Source organism: Tenrec ecaudatus, chromosome 9 (assembly GCF_050624435.1).
Source record: "Tenrec ecaudatus isolate mTenEca1 chromosome 9, mTenEca1.hap1, whole genome shotgun sequence".
NCBI lineage: Eukaryota > Metazoa > Chordata > Mammalia > Afrosoricida > Tenrecidae > Tenrec > Tenrec ecaudatus.
Genome location: NC_134538.1, coordinates 89,558,106 through 89,577,406, shown reverse-complemented (window position 1 = coordinate 89,577,406; position 19,301 = coordinate 89,558,106). Strand labels below are relative to the sequence as shown.

At 39.7% G+C, this 19,301-nt stretch overlaps 1 protein-coding gene across 1 annotated transcript in view; it reads left to right on the top strand.

Annotated features, from left to right (window-relative positions):
- The window catches only part of HDAC9 (histone deacetylase 9), a 590,965-nt gene that overhangs the window by 502,222 nt on the left and 69,442 nt on the right, over window positions 1–19,301 (top strand). The window contains exon 6 of the mRNA XM_075558328.1: window positions 793–914. Coding sequence (XP_075414443.1) covers window positions 793–914 — 122 coding nt within the window. The remainder of the gene's footprint in view (window positions 1–792; window positions 915–19,301) is intronic.

Sequence of the window (19,301 nt, the reverse complement as noted above, 5' to 3'; positions counted from 1 at the left end):
GAGAGGGAGTGAGAAAGTAGGTAACAAAACGATCTCCAGTGTCCAGTTTCTCCCTGCCCAAGTCACTTCGTTCGTCCCTGTCATGAGAGAGTCAGCCCACGTGCTTATCCTGCTGTGCCACCAGGGGTGTCTGATAGCGTAAGACCTGGTGAAAGAATTTTTGTTCAGCTCTTTTTTCCTCAAGCTTAGTCTGGGCGCATCATTCAGTACACAATTCCACAATAGGAATTTCTTTCTTTGTATTCCGCCAGGAAAGAAACTAAATTCTTACAAACCAATTGCATAAGAAAGTGTGTGATTACCATTCCTTACTCTTGAACTTGCGGTCTCACCTGGGAGGCGTGAGGCTGTGGCACAGTCATCTCCGATTAAAAAGGCACCCTCGGGCCCCTTGTACTTTTTAACTTTCGAAAATGAAATCTTTGCTTCTGCGTTGGATAAGACGCATCTGTGACCAAAAGCAAAAAAAATTCAGAGGATGATTTTCTTCACTAGTGTGTTTCTTAAAAAAAAAATACACAACCTCAGCAAAACCTTATGCTCTTCCTAAGTTCTCTAGTGAAGCTGTTTCTATGTGAATAAACACACAGCAGGCATTCTCAGGCATCCTGCATCATTCCGCAACATACTGCTAACGTGAACTTGGTTACATGAGGCCGTGGTTTGTACACACTCAGAAAAAGGAGCATAAACACAGCTGAGACACGTGTACAGCATATGATACTGATTATTGCTGACCAAGCTGCAGTAAAGTCTCCAGTGTAAATGGTGAGCCCTCTTTGTCTTTTCTAGGGCTGCCCACCACACATCACTGGATCAAAGCTCTCCACCCTTGAGTGGAACATCTCCGTCCTACAAATATACTTTACCAGGAGCCCAGGATGCAAAGGATGATTTCCCACTTCGAAAAACTGGTAAGTTTGTTTCACAAGAACGCTTCCCTAGCTCTTCCAAATATATGCTTGTCATTTATTTTCATGGGGCCTCTAGAGGAAATCTAAAACATATTAGACCCATCTCATCTTCCCCCAGTATAAGCATACATGCACACACCCACCCGCACACAGAGACACACACGCAATTTTTATATCACTTGGTTCAGTATATAATCAATGTACCACTTAAATTTAAACGTTTATTCTATGTAGATTTTAGGGAAGCTATTACTTTGCTAACTACGAAGCATAGACTAAAGGGAAATACCAGTACCATTTCCTGGAAGAGTCAAACCTTCTCCCTGGAGTTTCTTCTCTTCTTCAGATTTCCTGCTGAGCTTCAGCCATGCTTTAATGAAAGACTGATCATAAATTTATTTTTGTTGTAATTGTTTTACAGAACCTTAAATTTTAATTGGTTAAGTAGTAAAACCAGATAAGGCACAGGGCTCTGTGCAAGCATTTTTAAGGATGTGTCTTCCCAAAGGTCCCCAAGATAACAGGAGAAGTCAGAGTGATTTGCTTTTGGAAATTGGGACAAGAAAGTTTATATCTGGAAGTTACCAAGTAGCTCTATGAATCCCAGGCCTGTCCTTATTTCCTCAACTTGATCTTCCTCAACATGTATATATGTGCACAAATAATATACTCCTACCAAACAAATGTGAACATTGGCAAAAGACAACACACATGACGTGTGTGTGTCCAGTCTGTTTGAAACCTAGTACTAACTGAATACAGTCTGTTAAAGAATTTTATAGAATTAAATGTTTTTATATCCACAATCTGATCTGAAAAAAAGTATTCAGACAAGATAGTTTGGTCCATTATATTGTATTTGGATTATTGGAGGAAGTACAGATCTACATAATTTGTATATGAAATCTACAGAGTGAAAAGCTTTCAAATAATTATATAACTTTCCCAAGCAATCTGGAGTGATTAAAATGGATATAGATTGTAAAAACACATACTGAAGCTATTTTCTGTCATATAATTTACCTGTAGCATAATGAAGCTTTAAAAATAAAATCAATCCGGAGTAAGAATTTATTGCTAATCATCTAGCCGGCATTGTGCCTGCATTAGGAAGGACGGCTGTGTATCGCAAAGCCGCCCCCCTCCCCCCCCCCTGTCCTATCTTAATAGACTAGCAAAGGCTGCAACAATGGCTTTAAGCCTAGGAACAGTTTTGACGCTCGCTCAGGACCAAGCAGTGTTTCATTCCGGTGTGGTACCGAGGAGGGTCGCTATGGAGAGGAACTGACTCAGTGGCACCTAACAACAAGAAGGATGTTTCACATGATGGCAGAGATAGAGACTTCAGGAGAAGACTGTTTGTAACGAGAAAATGATTGAGTCTTTTGTACCTTCCCAGTATTTCATACTCCTATCTACAAGCCAGGGTGCTTTCTTAATAAAGAAACTTTGATTTAAAAACAAAGTGAAAGTGGGTGTCTATATATTTCTAACACATGGACTATAGCTTAGGAAAGTTAGTCTAAGAAGGAGGTGAGTTTTAGCGAGCGGGGACTGTGATCTACAGCTGGGCATTAGTTGTACCTGTAGCACGTGTAGAACCTATTGACAGAGAGGGTGTGGGTATTGTTCCGGCCTCAGGGCAGTGACTGGCAGTCCAGAGCCTGAAGAGTCACTAAAGGAAAGAAAACAGGCACCACCACCCCCCCTATGGTGGGAAGTTGCTGATGAGTGATAAGGAGAAAAGATTTCTACCCTGCTGTGCGCACAGTGTTACATATATTCCTTCCTCTGGGAGAGTGAAAACTGACTGCAAACTAATAATGGACCCTGAAAAGAAATGCATTTGGAACCAGAATGGATCCAGGAAGAAAAGAATGTTTGTTTGTTTGTTTGTTTGTGTTTGTTTGTTTTCTAAGGCCCTCACCTTGTGACCTACTGATTTCATGAGGGCAGCTTAGGCTGTGTTTGTTGTGAAGAATGAAAAGCGAACTCATAGGAATGCTCAATCTTCCACAAAATCCGAAGACAAATCCCACTCGAGATAGATGTTCCAGTCCCTTATTCAGATTTATACTCATTTGTAAGACATTTTCTGGGCTTGCCTATGAGACATATAATAAGAATGAAAAGGTGTAATCCTCGAGTTTTCTGGTAGAATATTTTTGTATGTATTGAATATTTCATTTTTCTTCATTTAATATGGAAAAGCTGATATTGATGGCGTTCAGGCTGTTGGTCTGTAAGCATTGTCAGCCATAAAGTTCTTGAACAGATCTTAATATTTTTATATCTCTATAGGGGTTTCAAAATCTCCCTTCCTTCAATTCCCATGGTCTCTGTAGAAAAGTATGATATAATTGAATACAGATGTTTTCTACCCACTACCTAAAATACTTAAGAGATCCCCTTCATTAATTACAAGTAAGTGGAACTCTTCCAATTCTTATAAATAGAATCCTTTCAAAATATGTCCACTTCTATTGTGTGGAACTTTAGTAATATGTTTCCATTAAACAGATAAACACTGAAATATTGTCAAGTATTTTGACTTCAGCATTTGCTGTAAGTTTGTAATCCAACTGTCGCTATTCACCCTCTCACAATTTAACCACAATAAAATATATGTGATGTTGGGGAGAAACGTTTGCCCTAATTCTTGCATATGGCTACGTCATATGAAATGGAACTTTGAGTAGTGACAGTGATCAGACAATGGAAATATCCGGATAGCCATAATAGATTTAGGTTTTTCTACTGGGGTTAAATTGATCAAACTCTGTAGTTTCCTTGGTTCCTGTTGAAATCCATCTTAGGTTTTTAAAGAGTGTCCCATGAATGAATTTTATTATTGGACCTGCATCTAATACAAAATACCTTGAATTCTTCTTGAACCCCCCATCAGCTCTCAATTGCCAATACGTATCAGGATAATTTTAGAGAGTAGAGCTGAAACCAGACCAAGAAAGTCCTAATGACCCCGAATTGATTAAAGCGGCCCCAGGGGTGTCCCTGAAACACTGAGCACAATTTGCAGCCTCTTTTGACCTTTCAGGGCTCAGTGGACAGTGACATCCAGAAACAGCCCTCTGTGGAAGTCCCATTGCCTGCAGAACTCTGACCTTTGTCATGTAAAGTGGACCTTACTTCCTTCCCCTTAGGAGGATCAGAGTTCTCCTAGAATCTGGGCTTGTTTGAAGCAACTGAGTAGTACAAATAGTTGGCTCTAATCAGACCCTTTCCTAATTCATATTTCTCTTAACTGCAGGTATTGAAAAATGCGCTTACGCCTTTCACTAGAAATAACTAACACCCACAGCCATATTACATTATTGGTCACGAAGCTGAAGATAAATAACTTCTTAATTTTGATTGTCCACCTTTAAAGTAAAAGTTCCTTCTAGACATGTCCTCTGTGCATCCTTGTGTTTCTAAAGTGGAGAAGGTGGTACTAAATTTTGAAATATTTTTCTCAATGCTACACTTTTGGCTTAACAAAAAAGAGCATGATGTCATAGTAAACCAGAAAACCAAACTCACTGGCGTCAAGTTGATGCTAACCATAGCAGCGACCCTGCCATTGAACAGGGTAGGACGGTACCTGTGGACGTCTGAGACTAACTGTACAGGAGTAGACAGCCTCGTCTTTCTCCCGCAGAGCAGCTGGGGGATTTGAACTGCTGACCTGGGTACCATCTGTTTCTTTAGAAAGTGCACGCGGGACTGATAATGAGCTGTAAAATAGGGAAAGGGGCTTCAGGACCAGGCACGTTGAAATCGTACATATTTCTCACAGAGATGCTGCGTATGTGGTGACTGTGAACTGACCTTCAAACCCATTTAAACTGGATTCCGTTCCAGTGAGAGTGTGCATATGTTTCATAAAATATTATGGTCAGAAACTCTGGGGGTTTTGTGCTCCATTATATTATTGAGGTCTTACCCCGTGAACTTGGCCCTTTTTTTAATACTGCGATCTTTCCATTTAATACCTCCGAACAAAGTGAACCGCTGGCTAGATTAACCTCTTAAAGTACGCAAGTCATATAAAGCTTGGCATCAGAAAATAGGTCTATTTCAACCCCACTTGAAATATTCATTTTAATGGTGAGCAGCACTGCACTAAGACTCAGAGATGGAAAGGGTCCAAACATCAGGGTTATGGAAGGCCAATGTCATTTTCCACATTGAGTAAAATGTAAAGAAGGCAGAGAGGAGGTAGGTAGCTTTATAAATCCCCCATTTGCTGAGGCAGTCTGCAGGTATGATGTGGTATGCAGGTGACCCATTGTCGTTATCATACTCCAGAATTACCAGAAGGTTTTTAAAAATGTTTTAAATTTTCTTACTTTTCCCAATTCTGTCATTCTCATACATTTTGTGTGTAAACACATACGTTTGCCTTCCTTTGTTTATGCACAGAGAGCACAAAGAAGACACTTTGCCTGTAAGAATGCCTGCCCAAAGTCTAATTCAGAATGACAAGACTTGAAGCATCTTAGTGTATCTCAGTACTCGGTCAAAGTCCTCTTGTTGTGACTAAATCTTGTTTAAAATGGTCCAACTGTCCTCCTCTTCATAAAATGTAATCCAGTCTTCTCAAAATGGCTTTATCACAGGAGAAGCAGGTCTTGAATTCCTCAGGTGCTTGTTTGAATCATCTTGGGCAGCTCACTGAATCTGCACAGGCCTCACTTCCGCGTCTGTCAGTGAGGATAGTGATTCCATCTGAGAGTTATCTTGGAGAGGCAATTAAACAGCACACATAAAGCTCATGACACCGTACCTAGGGCTCGGGCTCGGGCTTAGCGCATCTTGACTTAGTTTCTAGGTGATGAGGAAGCAAGTTCTATGCATTTACACCAGATCAAATGAAAACGTTTGGATATGAAAAATTGATCTTTTTTTCTGCCACCTTCACCAGTAAAACAAACACGAGACATAGAAATTTCCTCCTTAATATGGCACATGATTTCTGCAATTGAGATCATTTTAATTGACAAAGCCTGATTCTTCAGAGCAGTTTTGGTTTATATATAATTATATCAAATACTACAGGGAGTTCCCATCTCTGCCTTACCCACTTCCATTTCCCCTCTTTTTAACCTGATAATCTTGTATGAATGTAGTTCATTAGTTAAAATTAATGAGTCGATTATGACGTGAACTAAGTAAGACGCACGCGTGGTTTAGATTAAGACCCACGCTGTGTTATGCAGTTATGTGGGTTTGAACAATACCCAGACATGTGTGTGTGTTCCATAATAGTATCACATGAAACAGTTTTGCCATCCTAAAAATTCTTTGGGTATCTCCTATTCATCCTTTTTTGTTCTTCCTCAAACTGGTCACCAATGATTATTTTAAACATTTTAATTCTTTAACAGTTTTATGAACACATAATTCACATATTATCCAATTCAATATTTCAATCACATCAAGAAGAGTTGTGTAGTCATCAGCACAATCAGTCTTAGAACATTTTCTTCTTTCTTTTTATTTGTTCTTCCAACAGTTTTATTGGCAAGTAACTTACATGTCATCTTATTCAATAGTTCGGTCATTCAGTCATATCATGGAGAATTGTACAATCAGCCCCACATCAATTTTAGAGCATCCCCCTCCCCCCATAGTTAAATTGCCTTTCAGATGATTTAGGCAATCACAATCCATTCTAGTGCTCCCTTCCCCCTCCTGTTTTCATTATTTACTCCTGAAATCTCCTTTCTCTTCCTATCTCCCCACTCGACACACCCCTGGGTTCCCTATGCCCCCCTGTATTCCGTATTATCATTATGCATCCTCTCCTGGGCTTCACACCTGGGAGACCCAACAGAAAACAAAAAAAAAGCAAACACACACTAAGATTTTAAGGGTAAAAACATAAACATATACAGACGAAAATGCTAATAATGTTTAGGAAGGAAAAGACCACCAACAATAATTAAAAAAAAGCCAGCAAAGAAATTTCTGTCATGGAACCAGTAAGAAATACTCACCCCCAGAATAAATTCAAGTACCGCCTACAGGGTGGATAGGGTGGTCAACTGGCCGAGTTTGACCCAACAGCATCAGAATTGCAGTGAGTGGTCTCTGCCTGGTTGTAAGGCTGATAGAGGCTGTTGCCGGTGGCTGGAGCGTACCTGCCAATGGCTGAGTCTGACCAGACACTCTGCAGTGGGGTGTTGGCCTCTCACTGCCCCCCACAGCCTTCCATAAATAGGGTGCTCATAATTTTTGCTCTGATGCATTTTTCATCACCGTATTGAAGATTTGCAATTGTCACCTTTGGATCACGAGATGGCTGCTTGTTTGAATATAAGCTGTTAAGATCCCTGATTGATAGCTGGGCACCATCTGCCTGCTTCACCACACTTTGCTGTAGCACCCTGATCTCAGTGATCATTTCATGAGGGTGAGTAGGTAGCAGGGCCATGATGTAGGAATTGATTGTTCTTACATTGGGGCTTTGATACATTGCGAGCCCCAATCCATCCCTGGATCTATGCCTTTATTCTATTTATTTATTTAACAAGTTAATTTGCTATAATTTGGGAGCCAATACATATGTCATACTCCGTAGTTCAATAATGTTGAACCAATTTGTACAATTTCTTGCATACTTCTACATGTTTTCCAAAGCATCTGTTTCCTGCATGGACTTGTTGACATCATCTTCCTCTTGTCTCCCCTGCCCTGCACTGACACCACCCCCTTCCCCAAAATCCCTTATTAAGTTTTCTTTCCCAGTAGGCTCAATATCCCTGAGATTCATTTTCTGAAAAATAATATGACAAATAACATATCTTCAAGAGGGCGAGCCCCAGTGGCGACTCACCTCTGAGATACACTCTAATGTAAATGAGCCGGATGGCCGTCGCAGGGCTGCGGGGATAGTACATGTTTTGATACAGCATACCAGCTGTGCTTGTCCCAAGACCCTGTATGTTCGCCAGCCAGCAGTACACTGATGTTGGCACAGCTGCTTGCTTCTAACTCAGACACCTTCAGTTTTCCGGCTTAAATCCTCAGGCTAAAAGTGTGTCTGGGGTAGATCCAGTTCCCCCACTGGAGTGTTCATTTGGGGTCTCACGGTGTTCTGCAGCCCCAGTGTTCTGCAGCCCCCAGACTGGGTTCCTGCGCTGCCCCAAGTTACCTTGGGTCATTCTGCACCAATGACCTTTTTAATGTCTCTCTAGTTGTGCCTTCCCCAGTAAGTCACATAGTCAGAATCATAAAGTATTAGCCTTTTCAAACTGCTTTTCAATACATTTAAGGTCCCTTCAAGCATTTTTGTCGTTGGATAATTCACTTCTTATTGCTGAAAATTATTTGTGTTTGTGAAGTACATTTTTATTGAAGGACACCTTTATGGTTTCTAATTTGGTACAAGCATGAGTAAAAGCACTGTAAGCATCTGTGTACAGATTTTGGTGGGGGTGTAAGTTTAGTTCTTTTATACGTGGGGTTGCTATGAGTCGGAACCGACTCGAGGGCCCCTAACAATAACACGTTTTCAAGTCAGTTGGGATTACAATAGCTCCTTTGTATAAGACTGTGTTTCGCTTTCAAAGAAACTGCCCAACTCTCGTCTAAATTTTCTTCAAATTTGCCTGCCGTGGATGCGATCTGCTGATCTTTATCCTCTCCGGTATTTTATGCCGTTTGTTTGGATGTAGCCAGTCTAAGAGGTCAGGAGCTTCAGTGATGCCGGTGGCTAAGTATGGCAGCGCCACCCCTGAGTGGGTAGCCTGGACTGAGCATCCACTCCTTGAGAGCTGGATGAGACTGCTGCTCTACGGATTCCTAATCTGGGAGACCCTGGAGCGGGTCCAACTTCACTTGATGGCAGGGGTTGATAGGCATGGAGGGGTTCTCTTTTTATTTTGGTTTGTCATTCTCTAATGACACTTTTTGTTGAGCATCTTTTCATATGCTCGCTGTCACCCATCTATCCTCACACAATACGAATAAGCAACACGTTTCCCGCCGTTGCGTGTTGGAGACTCACCAGGCCAGTATCCTTATGGAAACTACTGTTCTCCATTTTACTGCCTCTGATGACCTGCTGAATGATCACTGGACTTGATGTATGATTCTGTTTCTGAGCTGCATTTTTAGCTACTTGTCGACTCTTCACTGCTACCACACTGCCTTGATTACTTTTGTCAAACTAATCTTTATCCTTCCTTCTCAAGTTTTCTAAGGTGGAAGCTTAAATTATTTAATTTAGAACTTTTTCCCAAATATATGCGTTCAATGCTATACATTTCTTCCTAGGCGCTGTGTTTTTGCATACTATAATTTTTAGACTGTATTTTCTTGTTTGTGTAGTTCCAAGTATTTTTAAATATCTCTTTCTGCAGCTCTTTGAGCAATGTGTTATTTAGAATTGTGCTCTTTAATCTCCAAATCACTCAGAATTTCCCAGCTGTCATTCTTTTATTGCTGGCGTAATTTGCCATGATTTGAGAACATACTTTGTATGATTTCTGTTCTTTAAAATGTACTAAAGTGTGTGATAGGGCCAAGGTTGTAGTCTGTCTATATGAGTGTTTCCAGTCAGCTTGAGACGAATGTCCATTGTGATGATTGGGGATGAAGTGTTTTATAAATGTTAACTCACCCCATTTGGTTGATACACCGCTATCACTACTGATTTTCTACTTTACAGATGTGTCCATTCCTGATCGAACAATGTTGTTGTCTCAAACTCTAATAGCGAATTTGTTTATTCCCCTTGCAGTTTTCTCTCTTTCTGCAGAATGTATTTTAGTACCGCATCTTCAGATGCCTACACATCGGACTGTTAGATCTTGGATAATTGATTCCTTTGTTACTAGGTAGTGCCTCTTTTTGTTGCTAATAATTCTTGCTCTGAAGCCCACTTTTTCTCAAGTGATTATTTCTACTCTCGTTTTCTTGGCGTTGTGTTGTCACAGAGTGCCTATCTCCAGCCCTTGACTTCGGATGTGTTTGTATGTTGGCAGGGAGTTGTTCCGCAGGAAACCTTTTCTTGCACACATCTATGCCACAGGCAATGCTGTGTACCCGCTGTTCCTTTACTGGGCCTTGTGATTTTATGCATGCTGGCAGTCTCTTTTGGTTCTTCCCTTTAGACCTTTTGTACTAAATGTGGTTCTTAATACAGTTTCCCCTGGAGATTCGTATTTATCATGTTTGAAACTTTCTGTACTTTTTCTTTCTTTTTCATATTCTTAGTAGTTTTGTTCTCTCTTTTTTGTTTTGTGTTTAAGATATCCCCTTTCTGATTTCTCTAGTTTTAATCAAGTTGTTAACATCATTCCATGATTTCTCTGATCAATTATGTTCTTTAAATTATTTTAAGTATATTTCTTAGAGTCTGAATTGCATATTTGCAGTGCATCTAAGTTTACTTTCAAATAATACAGGGTGGTACACCCCCCACACACAAATGGAATTTTTTCAAAGCTATGTATTTACATTTTTTACCAAAAAAAATCTTCACAGTACTTCACATTCCATTTAATACATTTATCAAATCTGCAATTCCATCCTTGGAAACATTTTTCAAATTCATCTATTTGGATGGCTGACAGCACCTCCCTTGTTTTTTCTTCACCTCTTCTAATCGCTTTCATGACCCTCTTCAACTCAAAAACAAAAGAAGCCACACAGATTGCACAGAGCGAGGTCAGGTGAGGAAGGTGTGTGGGGCAAGAGAGGCATGCTGGTTTGGGACCAAAAATGGCACATTGACATGGCTGTGTGAGCAGGTGCATTGACATGGGGGTAAAACCAGTTCCCTGTCTGCCAAAAATCAGGCCTTTTTTTGGTTGCACACTGTTATGCAATCTTTGCAGAACCTCTAAATAGAAAGATTGATTGACTGTCTGACCTGTTGGAACGAACTCCAAATGCACTACACGTGGATATTTTCATCCATTTGGGAAGTTGATGACTGTCCAGAACAAGGTTTGTCATCAAGTGACATTTTACCTTTTTTGAAATAAGAATACCACTTGTACAATTGAGTTTTTCCCCAAGTGCTGTTCTTATAAGCCGTGTTCAACATCACAACAGTTTCTGTGGCATTTTTCCCATGGAGGAAACAAAATTTCACAGTCGTTCTCTTAAATCTGCACGCTTTTCTCTTAAATTGGCCATCACAAAAAAAAAAATGAGGCTCACGTGAAACACCTTTCATGAAAAATTTCACTGACTAGAGAGAAGTTTCCCAGGTGATGCCACTGGGTGCACCAACTCAGAGCGAGTTGCCTGATGCCTGCGAACAGGAAAAAAGGCCCACTATGAAACCTCCGCCCCGCAGAATTCTGTTTTGGGAGGGTACCTCCTCGTCTATCACTTAGAGAGAAGTGCATACCAAATTGCAATATTTGCAACTCTTCTTTCCAGCTGTTTAAAATATCGCTCTAAATAATTTTCCTTAATAATATGCTATGATCTGTGCATACAGAGTTGATGTTAATACTGTGAAGAGTTATTCATTAGAACAATTAAGTACAAGAAATCTAAAAGCTTTTACTGCGCTTTCAGTTCTTTCTCAAATGCTCCTTTTTCCCTAGGTAGATCTCAGTTTCTGACCATTATTTTTCCTTTCCTTTGAAAATGTAGTTTTCACATTTCGTGTGAGGTGGGGCTGCTACAACAAATTTTGTCCGCGTTCCTTTCTCTGGGAAGTCACACTTCCTCTTCCTTGAGGGTGGATAACTTCACTTAGACGAAAATTCAGGTCACCAGCTTATTTTTATCAACACTTTAAAAATGTTATCCATTTTTAATGGAAACATGTTTATTACAAGTAAATACATGTAATTTTTATCTTCATCTTTTAGTAAGCTACCTCCACCTACCTCCCATAGTTTATTTCATGATGCTCTTTTTGTCTTTGCTTGATGGCAGTTTCATTATGATATGTAGTCAGTGTAGATTATTTTTAATATTAATCCTGCTTTATATTTACCTCGCTTCCTGGATGAACGATTTGATTTCTGTCAATTTTTTAAAATCCCCAACCACTGTTACTTGAAATAATTCTCCTCTTTCTTTACCCCACTCTTCCCCTTTGGTTATTCCTCATACTTACATTTATAGCTTTATAGTCGTGTCCATTTTCCTAAATTCTTTTTCACTTTTTTTCATTTCAGTTTCAGAAGCTTCTGTTGACTTATTTTCAAGGTGCCACAATTACAAGCTGTAGCATGCCATGATTTATTTTAAAGTCTTCTGTATAATGATTCCGTTTTAAAGTGTATGTGCTCTTCTATGACCACCTTATTCCCATTTTTTGTGGAAATAAAAACTCCTTTGATTCTTGTTGCTTTGAGAATAAGTTTGATGAAATATTAGATTGGAAGAGAGTTTACACTATTCTGTATACTCCAAAGCTTGGATATTTTCAGGCCTGTGCTTTTCCCTCTGAGATTTCTTCACTTCTCTCACGATCAAAGATTGGAGATTTGAGATAATAAGAAAGCCAATCCAATGTTCGCTCTCCCCAAAGTGGAGACTTCAGCTCCCTTTCAAAATAGGACAGTATAGTTCCTGGATAGCTTTCCTTTTGAAAGAATGACGTTACCATGTAAGTTATGAAAAGTTAGCAATTTTAAAATACCATGGTTCACTGATTTTGGGATACTCATTTTGAAAATAGACATACTCTAGGTCTAAATGTGGCACATTGAGAGCATTTCATGTTTAACCAACACTTTTTCCTTTGCTTTGATTTTCTAAAATCATGTGTATGATAATATACTGCATCCTTCACCAACTCAATCCCCTTACCACCCAAGTGACTTTGCGTCATAGCGTCTGAGACCGAAAACTTGCAGTTACAACCAAGCAATTAACGGTGGTGTCAGCAGGGCTCTTCAGTGTGTCAGACAGTGTCTGATCAGTTTCTGCATCTACTCAAGAGAACCGTAGTTCAGAAATGGGAGACTCTTGTGATTCCGAAAGGATGCATATTGAAATAGTGAGGTTTCTTAAAATGAAAGGCATAACAGAAATTAGTGTGCTAAAGAATTTTGTATTCACAATTAAATAGTATTAAGTTCTAATCAAGAACAAAATGCTTTTCATTTCACAAACCAATGAAGGAGAAGCTGGTTTCACTTCCTATATATGCAATTTGCATGATAACCAGCCAGAGGTGGATGCAAGTTTCAGTTGAGAATTGTGTGATGATCAACCGCTTATGAATTTTGGTAATGTAACTTTAGTGATTTATATGTAAAAGAAAATAATATGTGAAGGAAACAATTTAGTCTAGAAAGACAACACATTTGTAGTTAATGATATCTGACTGAGAATTGCAGTTTGGTCCTATTACTTTGAGCTATGTGGCCTTGGATATGCTAAACAACTTATGCATCTGAACCTTGATTTTTTTAGGCATCAATTATTATCAGTATACACCTTTCAGGGACATTGTTAGCATAGCAGATATTATATGAAAGACCACAGCTTTGTACCTGTCATATGTCAGAGAATCAGTGTATGCTGCCAGTGTGACTCGGTAAGAATAATGGTGTATAATGTCAGTGGTGGGAATTATTAACAGAAGCCATCTGGTAGCATTGCATAAGAATTAGAATGGCATCAGGTGATTGTTAACCCAAATGCTAATATGTCGCAAAAAGCTTAGGAGTGGCTTACAAGAGGGTCTGCTGAGCCAGTTGACTCGATAGGGCAAAGGGGTCTGCTCAGAAAAGTATGGTGGTGATGTGGAGGGATTCCAAAAAGTTAATCTTGAGTTCTTTTCTCGAGGACTAAGGATAATCACGGAAGCTAATTATGAAGTTTTAAGACAATGGGAAACGGCACTGGTGAGAAAACGGTCAGGAAAGTTGCACTGAGAAATGTCTTCCATCCTGACTGTGAACCTGGTTATTCTTTGAGAGAGTTAGCATGGACTGTCCTACTGGAATTCCATTGGAAAACCTTACCACACCTCCCTATTGCTGATTTTATCCTTTCAGACTTCTTTTTGTTCCCCAAATTCAAAGAACATTTAAAGGAGATCTGATTTGTCTCCCTTGAAGGCACCAAACCCTGTCATTTCACCCGGTATAAATGGAGGAGCAGAAAAGCTTCCAGGCAAGGCTTGTGGAGATGGAAACCTCACCATCAAAAGTATATAGACCTGTGGTGAAAAAAGCAGATAGTGTCCAGCTATTAAAAGATATAACGCCTGGAGTCTTAAAGGCTTGAAGTTAAACAAAGGGCCATCCAGCAGAAAAGAAACAAGCCCACATGGAAGAAGCACACCAGCTGGTGCGATTATAAGGTGTCATTGGACCAGGTAATGGACATGAAAGGCCCTAACAAACAAAGAGACATATCATTGAGAACGGGGTGTGGGGTAAAGTAGAGGCCCAAAGCCCCTCTGGAGACAATGGAATATCCCTCCACAGAGGGGTCACAGGGAAGGGATGAGATGAGTCACCAGGACTCAGGAAAGCACCAATGAAACACACAATATTCCTCTGTTTCCATGAGGCCTCCTCACCCCCCCACTCTCCTGACCCCAGTGCTGCTGCTCACTTTGGACTAGACCGGAGCATGTACATAGGTGTAGATAAGAGATAAGAGCTCATGATATACGGAATCCAGGCACAGGAATACCAAAAGGGTAGGAGGAAGGGGGAACCGATCACAATGATCTACATATAACCACACTCCCCCTCCAGGGGGAAGAAAAACAGAAGCCATGGGGGAAGGGAGACAACAGTCAGTGTGTGATATGAAAATAATAATCTATCAAGGGGTCACAAAGGATGAGAGGGGAAAGAGAAGCTGATTCCAAGAGCTTAATAAAAAGTAAATGTCTAGAAAAGAATGATGGCAACATATGTACAAATATGTCTGCTGCAATTGATGGATTGTTACAAACTGTATAAGAGCTCCCAATAATATGATCTTTTAATAATTTTTAAAGTATATATACCTAGATGGAGACTATGTCTAGAAACTGTAGCTCCACGTTGTGATATTTTTGTGTTTCTCTGATATAATGGTTTCTCTGATTTTGTAGGATGCTTTGTGGCTTACCCTAGAACATGAGTAGTAAGTGACCTTGCTTTTGCAGAATTGAATTTCTAATTTATTATAATTACAAACTGTAGCAAAGTTTACTAACATATTTTTCAGTCTCCATAAAATACTCAATTAGAAGCGGGCAATGCATTTTGGATAAGCTGGAACTGAGGAATTGGCAAAAATAATAATTAAGACTTTCAAAGCATCTAGCCATCTGTTGTAAATTAATGATGATGATGATTTTAAAATTCATCCTAAATTATAATATTCACAATTAAAGAACTTGAAGCATTGGCAAAATATGTCATGTAAATATATGTACTTACATCTCTCTAAATATATCTAATGAGATCAATTAAAAGCACAAAATAATGAACCATTTGAAATTAAAATTTTTATTGAATTTCCAGCACCCAGTCAAGTACCTTGAAATGAAGACAACTTTATGTCCCAGGACTCTGCAGTGTACGTGTGTGTGTGTATACACAGGGGGTTTCATACAATAGGATTATCCCCTCTTCATTCGCTGAATTTAAGAAATAATGTTAATAAACATTTTCATAATGTTTTCTATGTGATTTTTGATGGTGAGAGAATCTACCAAAGAAGCCTGGGCTGTCCCGGGGCATAAATGCATGAGGGACGTGGAGTCCGACTGTGGAAGGGCCAAAGCATCACGGGGTTTGCTTTTTTGTCAAATGGCAATGTTTGCGGACAGTCACCTGAGGTGTTAAGACAACAGCACTTGACAGAGTACAAGGAGGGTTTTGTGTTGTTTTGTATTCTAAAACAGCCCAAAAAGTAACGTGCTGTGCTTGTTAGCTGTTCCGTTGCTGATGAAATCTCCATCTGCTTGTTCAAACACCTTGCCAGTGTTTCTGACGGACCGCCGTGACCCTTGGTCCTGGCATGCGACGTCTTTCTTCCACGGACCTTAGTTTACCTAACCAAGATTACTTTTCTTTATATCTCAATAACTCCTTCTTTTACACAATTGTTTGCTTTTTAGCCTCTGACAATGTTAATAGAATTTTTTCGCATCCTTTTTGACTTATCCATTCTCATTGTAAATTCAAGAAGCCTAGTGTCAAACCATAACAAGCCCCGCTGCAGTGTCATTTCTCTCATCTAAATTTCAATGCTTTACCGGAACTTTGTGCTATCAAAGCTACAATAGTGTGTCAGCTACCATATTTCATATTCTTTTTTTATCTGGTTCTCGTCCTTGAAGAAGATGTGTGTAGCAGCTTTGTTCCTTATGTGACACCCCCCACCTTTTGGACAGACTATGTGCTGGGCCTGGTAATGGACACTGCCATTGTGGATTTCTATCTTAATGAAGCTCATATAGTAGGTTTAATAAATGATAGTATGAGACCATTTTGTTCAAATATTTTTATTAACACCTGAGTCTCTATGTTGACCTCTTATGTATATGTAGTATTGACTTCTTCAAAGGATGACATAACCCATCAGAGCAGGTTCAGGCTTACTTCTTAGTGAACAACTTTACAAGCAGAGAAGAACCAACCAACCAACCAAACCAACAAATGAGCACTTACTCTCCAACACTCAGTTGCTATGGAGTTGCTTCTGTCAACACAGAACTAGTTACTAAACACCTTGCCCGAAGTTTCAAAGTGAACCATCCAAATCCATGTCCATTTTCATATATTTGATTCTGAATCATAGTGACCACGTAGTCTAAGACAGACCTGTCACAGAGGGATTTCCAAGATTGTAAATCTTCATGGAAGCAAACTGCCATATCTTTCTCCCAGGAAGAAGTTGGGAGGTTCTATGTGGTCACCCCCTCGGTTACCATCAAGTACTTAATGACCACTCCAGCACCCGCAGGACTTAAAAGGAACCCACTTGGCAGTGACTGGTGAGGCATTACCAGTACCTCCCATAGAACCAGTACTCTCTGTCCCCGGTGTGTTGCCTGTGCCATCAAGGGATTCTCAGTCATGACGAGCCTGAGGACACAGGGCCTGCCCCACAGGGGTTCCCAGGGCGCTCTCTAGAAGCATGCCACGGCAGCTCTCTGCTGGGAGTAGCTGGAACCGACTTCCTGGCCACGGGTTCTTGGTTTCGCTTACTCAAGTGTAGACATTTCCCTCCAGTGATGACGTTTGCCCATTGGCAGATTTCCAGTGTATCGATGTATTCGCCACAAATAGAATCACAATCTCGTAATGCGGTATGTTAATGTACGGGTTCCCCCGTGGTTGTCCACGATGACAGCACAGGGCATACCCACAGAGCATCTGGGAAACATTTAAAAAGGAAAGAAATTTACAGTGCACTTATGTGTGACATTTTCCACTTACTTCTTTTTAAAAAGCTGGTCAAACAAGCAAACAAACAAACTCTCCATCGTTTGGTTGATGTTGGTGCCGACGCCCAGAGTAGGGCTGCCTCTGTGAAATTCTGACAGCTCTGCAGGAGTGGCCGGTGCCATAAACTCCGTCACATTCTAAGTTTGTGACGCATACTCCTTTTGATACAGTGATATCGCTGTGCTTTCATTCTCGGCAATAAAGAATAGCATATTAAGATGAGTATGATGATTAATGGCGTAGTAAAGCTGTTTTAGAACAGTGACTTTACGCTGGTGTGATAGGTGATTAGTAAATTGTCATCATATTAAGTTCATTCTTCAAATATTTTTGGCCACAATACTAGAACTAATTTGTTGATCAATGACAGAATTTTGAGAAATTGTGAATGCGAAATTACTTCCAAATATGTCATTTTCCAGTTTTTACAGAAGGAAATGGTATATCCCAGATCTTCTAGATTTTATTTGGGAGATAGATAAGCTTGTGTGCATGAAATAAATGGTATACGTAGTTTAAAAATAGGTATTTGGTGATTTCATATAGAAACTATTCAATATTGTAAATTTATTGTGTTGTCCATGTATTGTATAGTTACAATAACATGTGAAACTCTTTCTCAAGCTTTACTGACATTGTTCTCAGTGACACATCTATTCTATTTTCCATTATTATGTATGTGAAAATTGCTTTCCCTTTGGTTTCAGTACTTGGATGATGTTTGTGTTTTGTGTATGAATTGTAACGACACAGGCCATTGCATAATCCAGTTTCCTTGGACTGCTAGGAATGACCACAGTCCACTTGCTCGATGTCAGTAGCTGGTCTCCATCTAGGAGCACTGGCACATCATTGTGCACATTTGTGTCTTCCAAAGGGTTGCTCCCAGCCAGTGCCTCTCAAGCAGAGCCATCATGGCTAGTGGTGGCTTGTGTGTTGCTGTGTCGCTGAGCAGGTTTTAGTAATGTTTTGAGACTGAGACAAAGTAGGAAGAAAGGACTGATGATCCACTTTTAAAAATCACCTAAGTGTAAACGCTGTGATTCACAGCAGTGGGATCCTGTTGTGTATGCGGCTGCCAGGAGCCATGGTGTTGTCATAAGTCAGGGGCCCAGCCCATGGCAGTTAATAGCAAAGACAACATCCTTCATCTCAGACATCTTAATTGTACACTTGGCTTATTATAATATAGGTTGTACTGCATTGTACTGAAAAGAAGTGTTTCTACTAACTGTACAAAACCTACGTAGTAAATAAGAACATTGAAATACTTGTCATTTCTGTTTTGCCATGCATAAAGAATTTACTTATTGATGTCTTTAAAATCAGTCATCAATTCCTAGTGCACTTTTAATGTAGAAATAATAAGGTGCTCGCTATATAGTCATCCTCTAATTCACTTACAGCTTTACATATAATTAGAAAAGAGATAAAATGCAAGTAACCATTGAGTAGTAGCTCAGAGTTTGAGAATCAGGACTGATGGGACATTGTCCTCAGGTCTTCAGCGGCGTCTCTTGTGGAGGCTTCAGAGGCAGAAGATTAACAGGGGCTCTTCAACTTGAAAAGGCTGACTCTTAAATTGCATTTTTTCCATTTCATTGGTAGTCTTATAATTTAATACCTTTCTTTTTATTACTTTTTTAACCTTTAATTCTTTCATTTAGAGTCTAAATCTTCATTTCTAAGCCTCAACCCTTTAGCAGGTTCTAGACTGACATTTAAAAATATCATGAAGTTTAGTTAAACTGTCAGGTTTAAATTCAGTCCCTCTCATTTTCCACTTCAAGACTTGCTCCTCCTGGTTTCAGTAACTCTACCAATACTTCATTCCCAATCACCTATGCTTGATTGTGAAATGCACTTATCAAGCTCAATAATCTCTCTCTTTTCTTTATGGTCCATCACCAGCCTAACACCTAATCAATCTCTCTTCTCTCTCTCTCTCTCTCTCTCTCTCTCTCTCTCTCTCTCTCTCTATATATATATATATATATATATA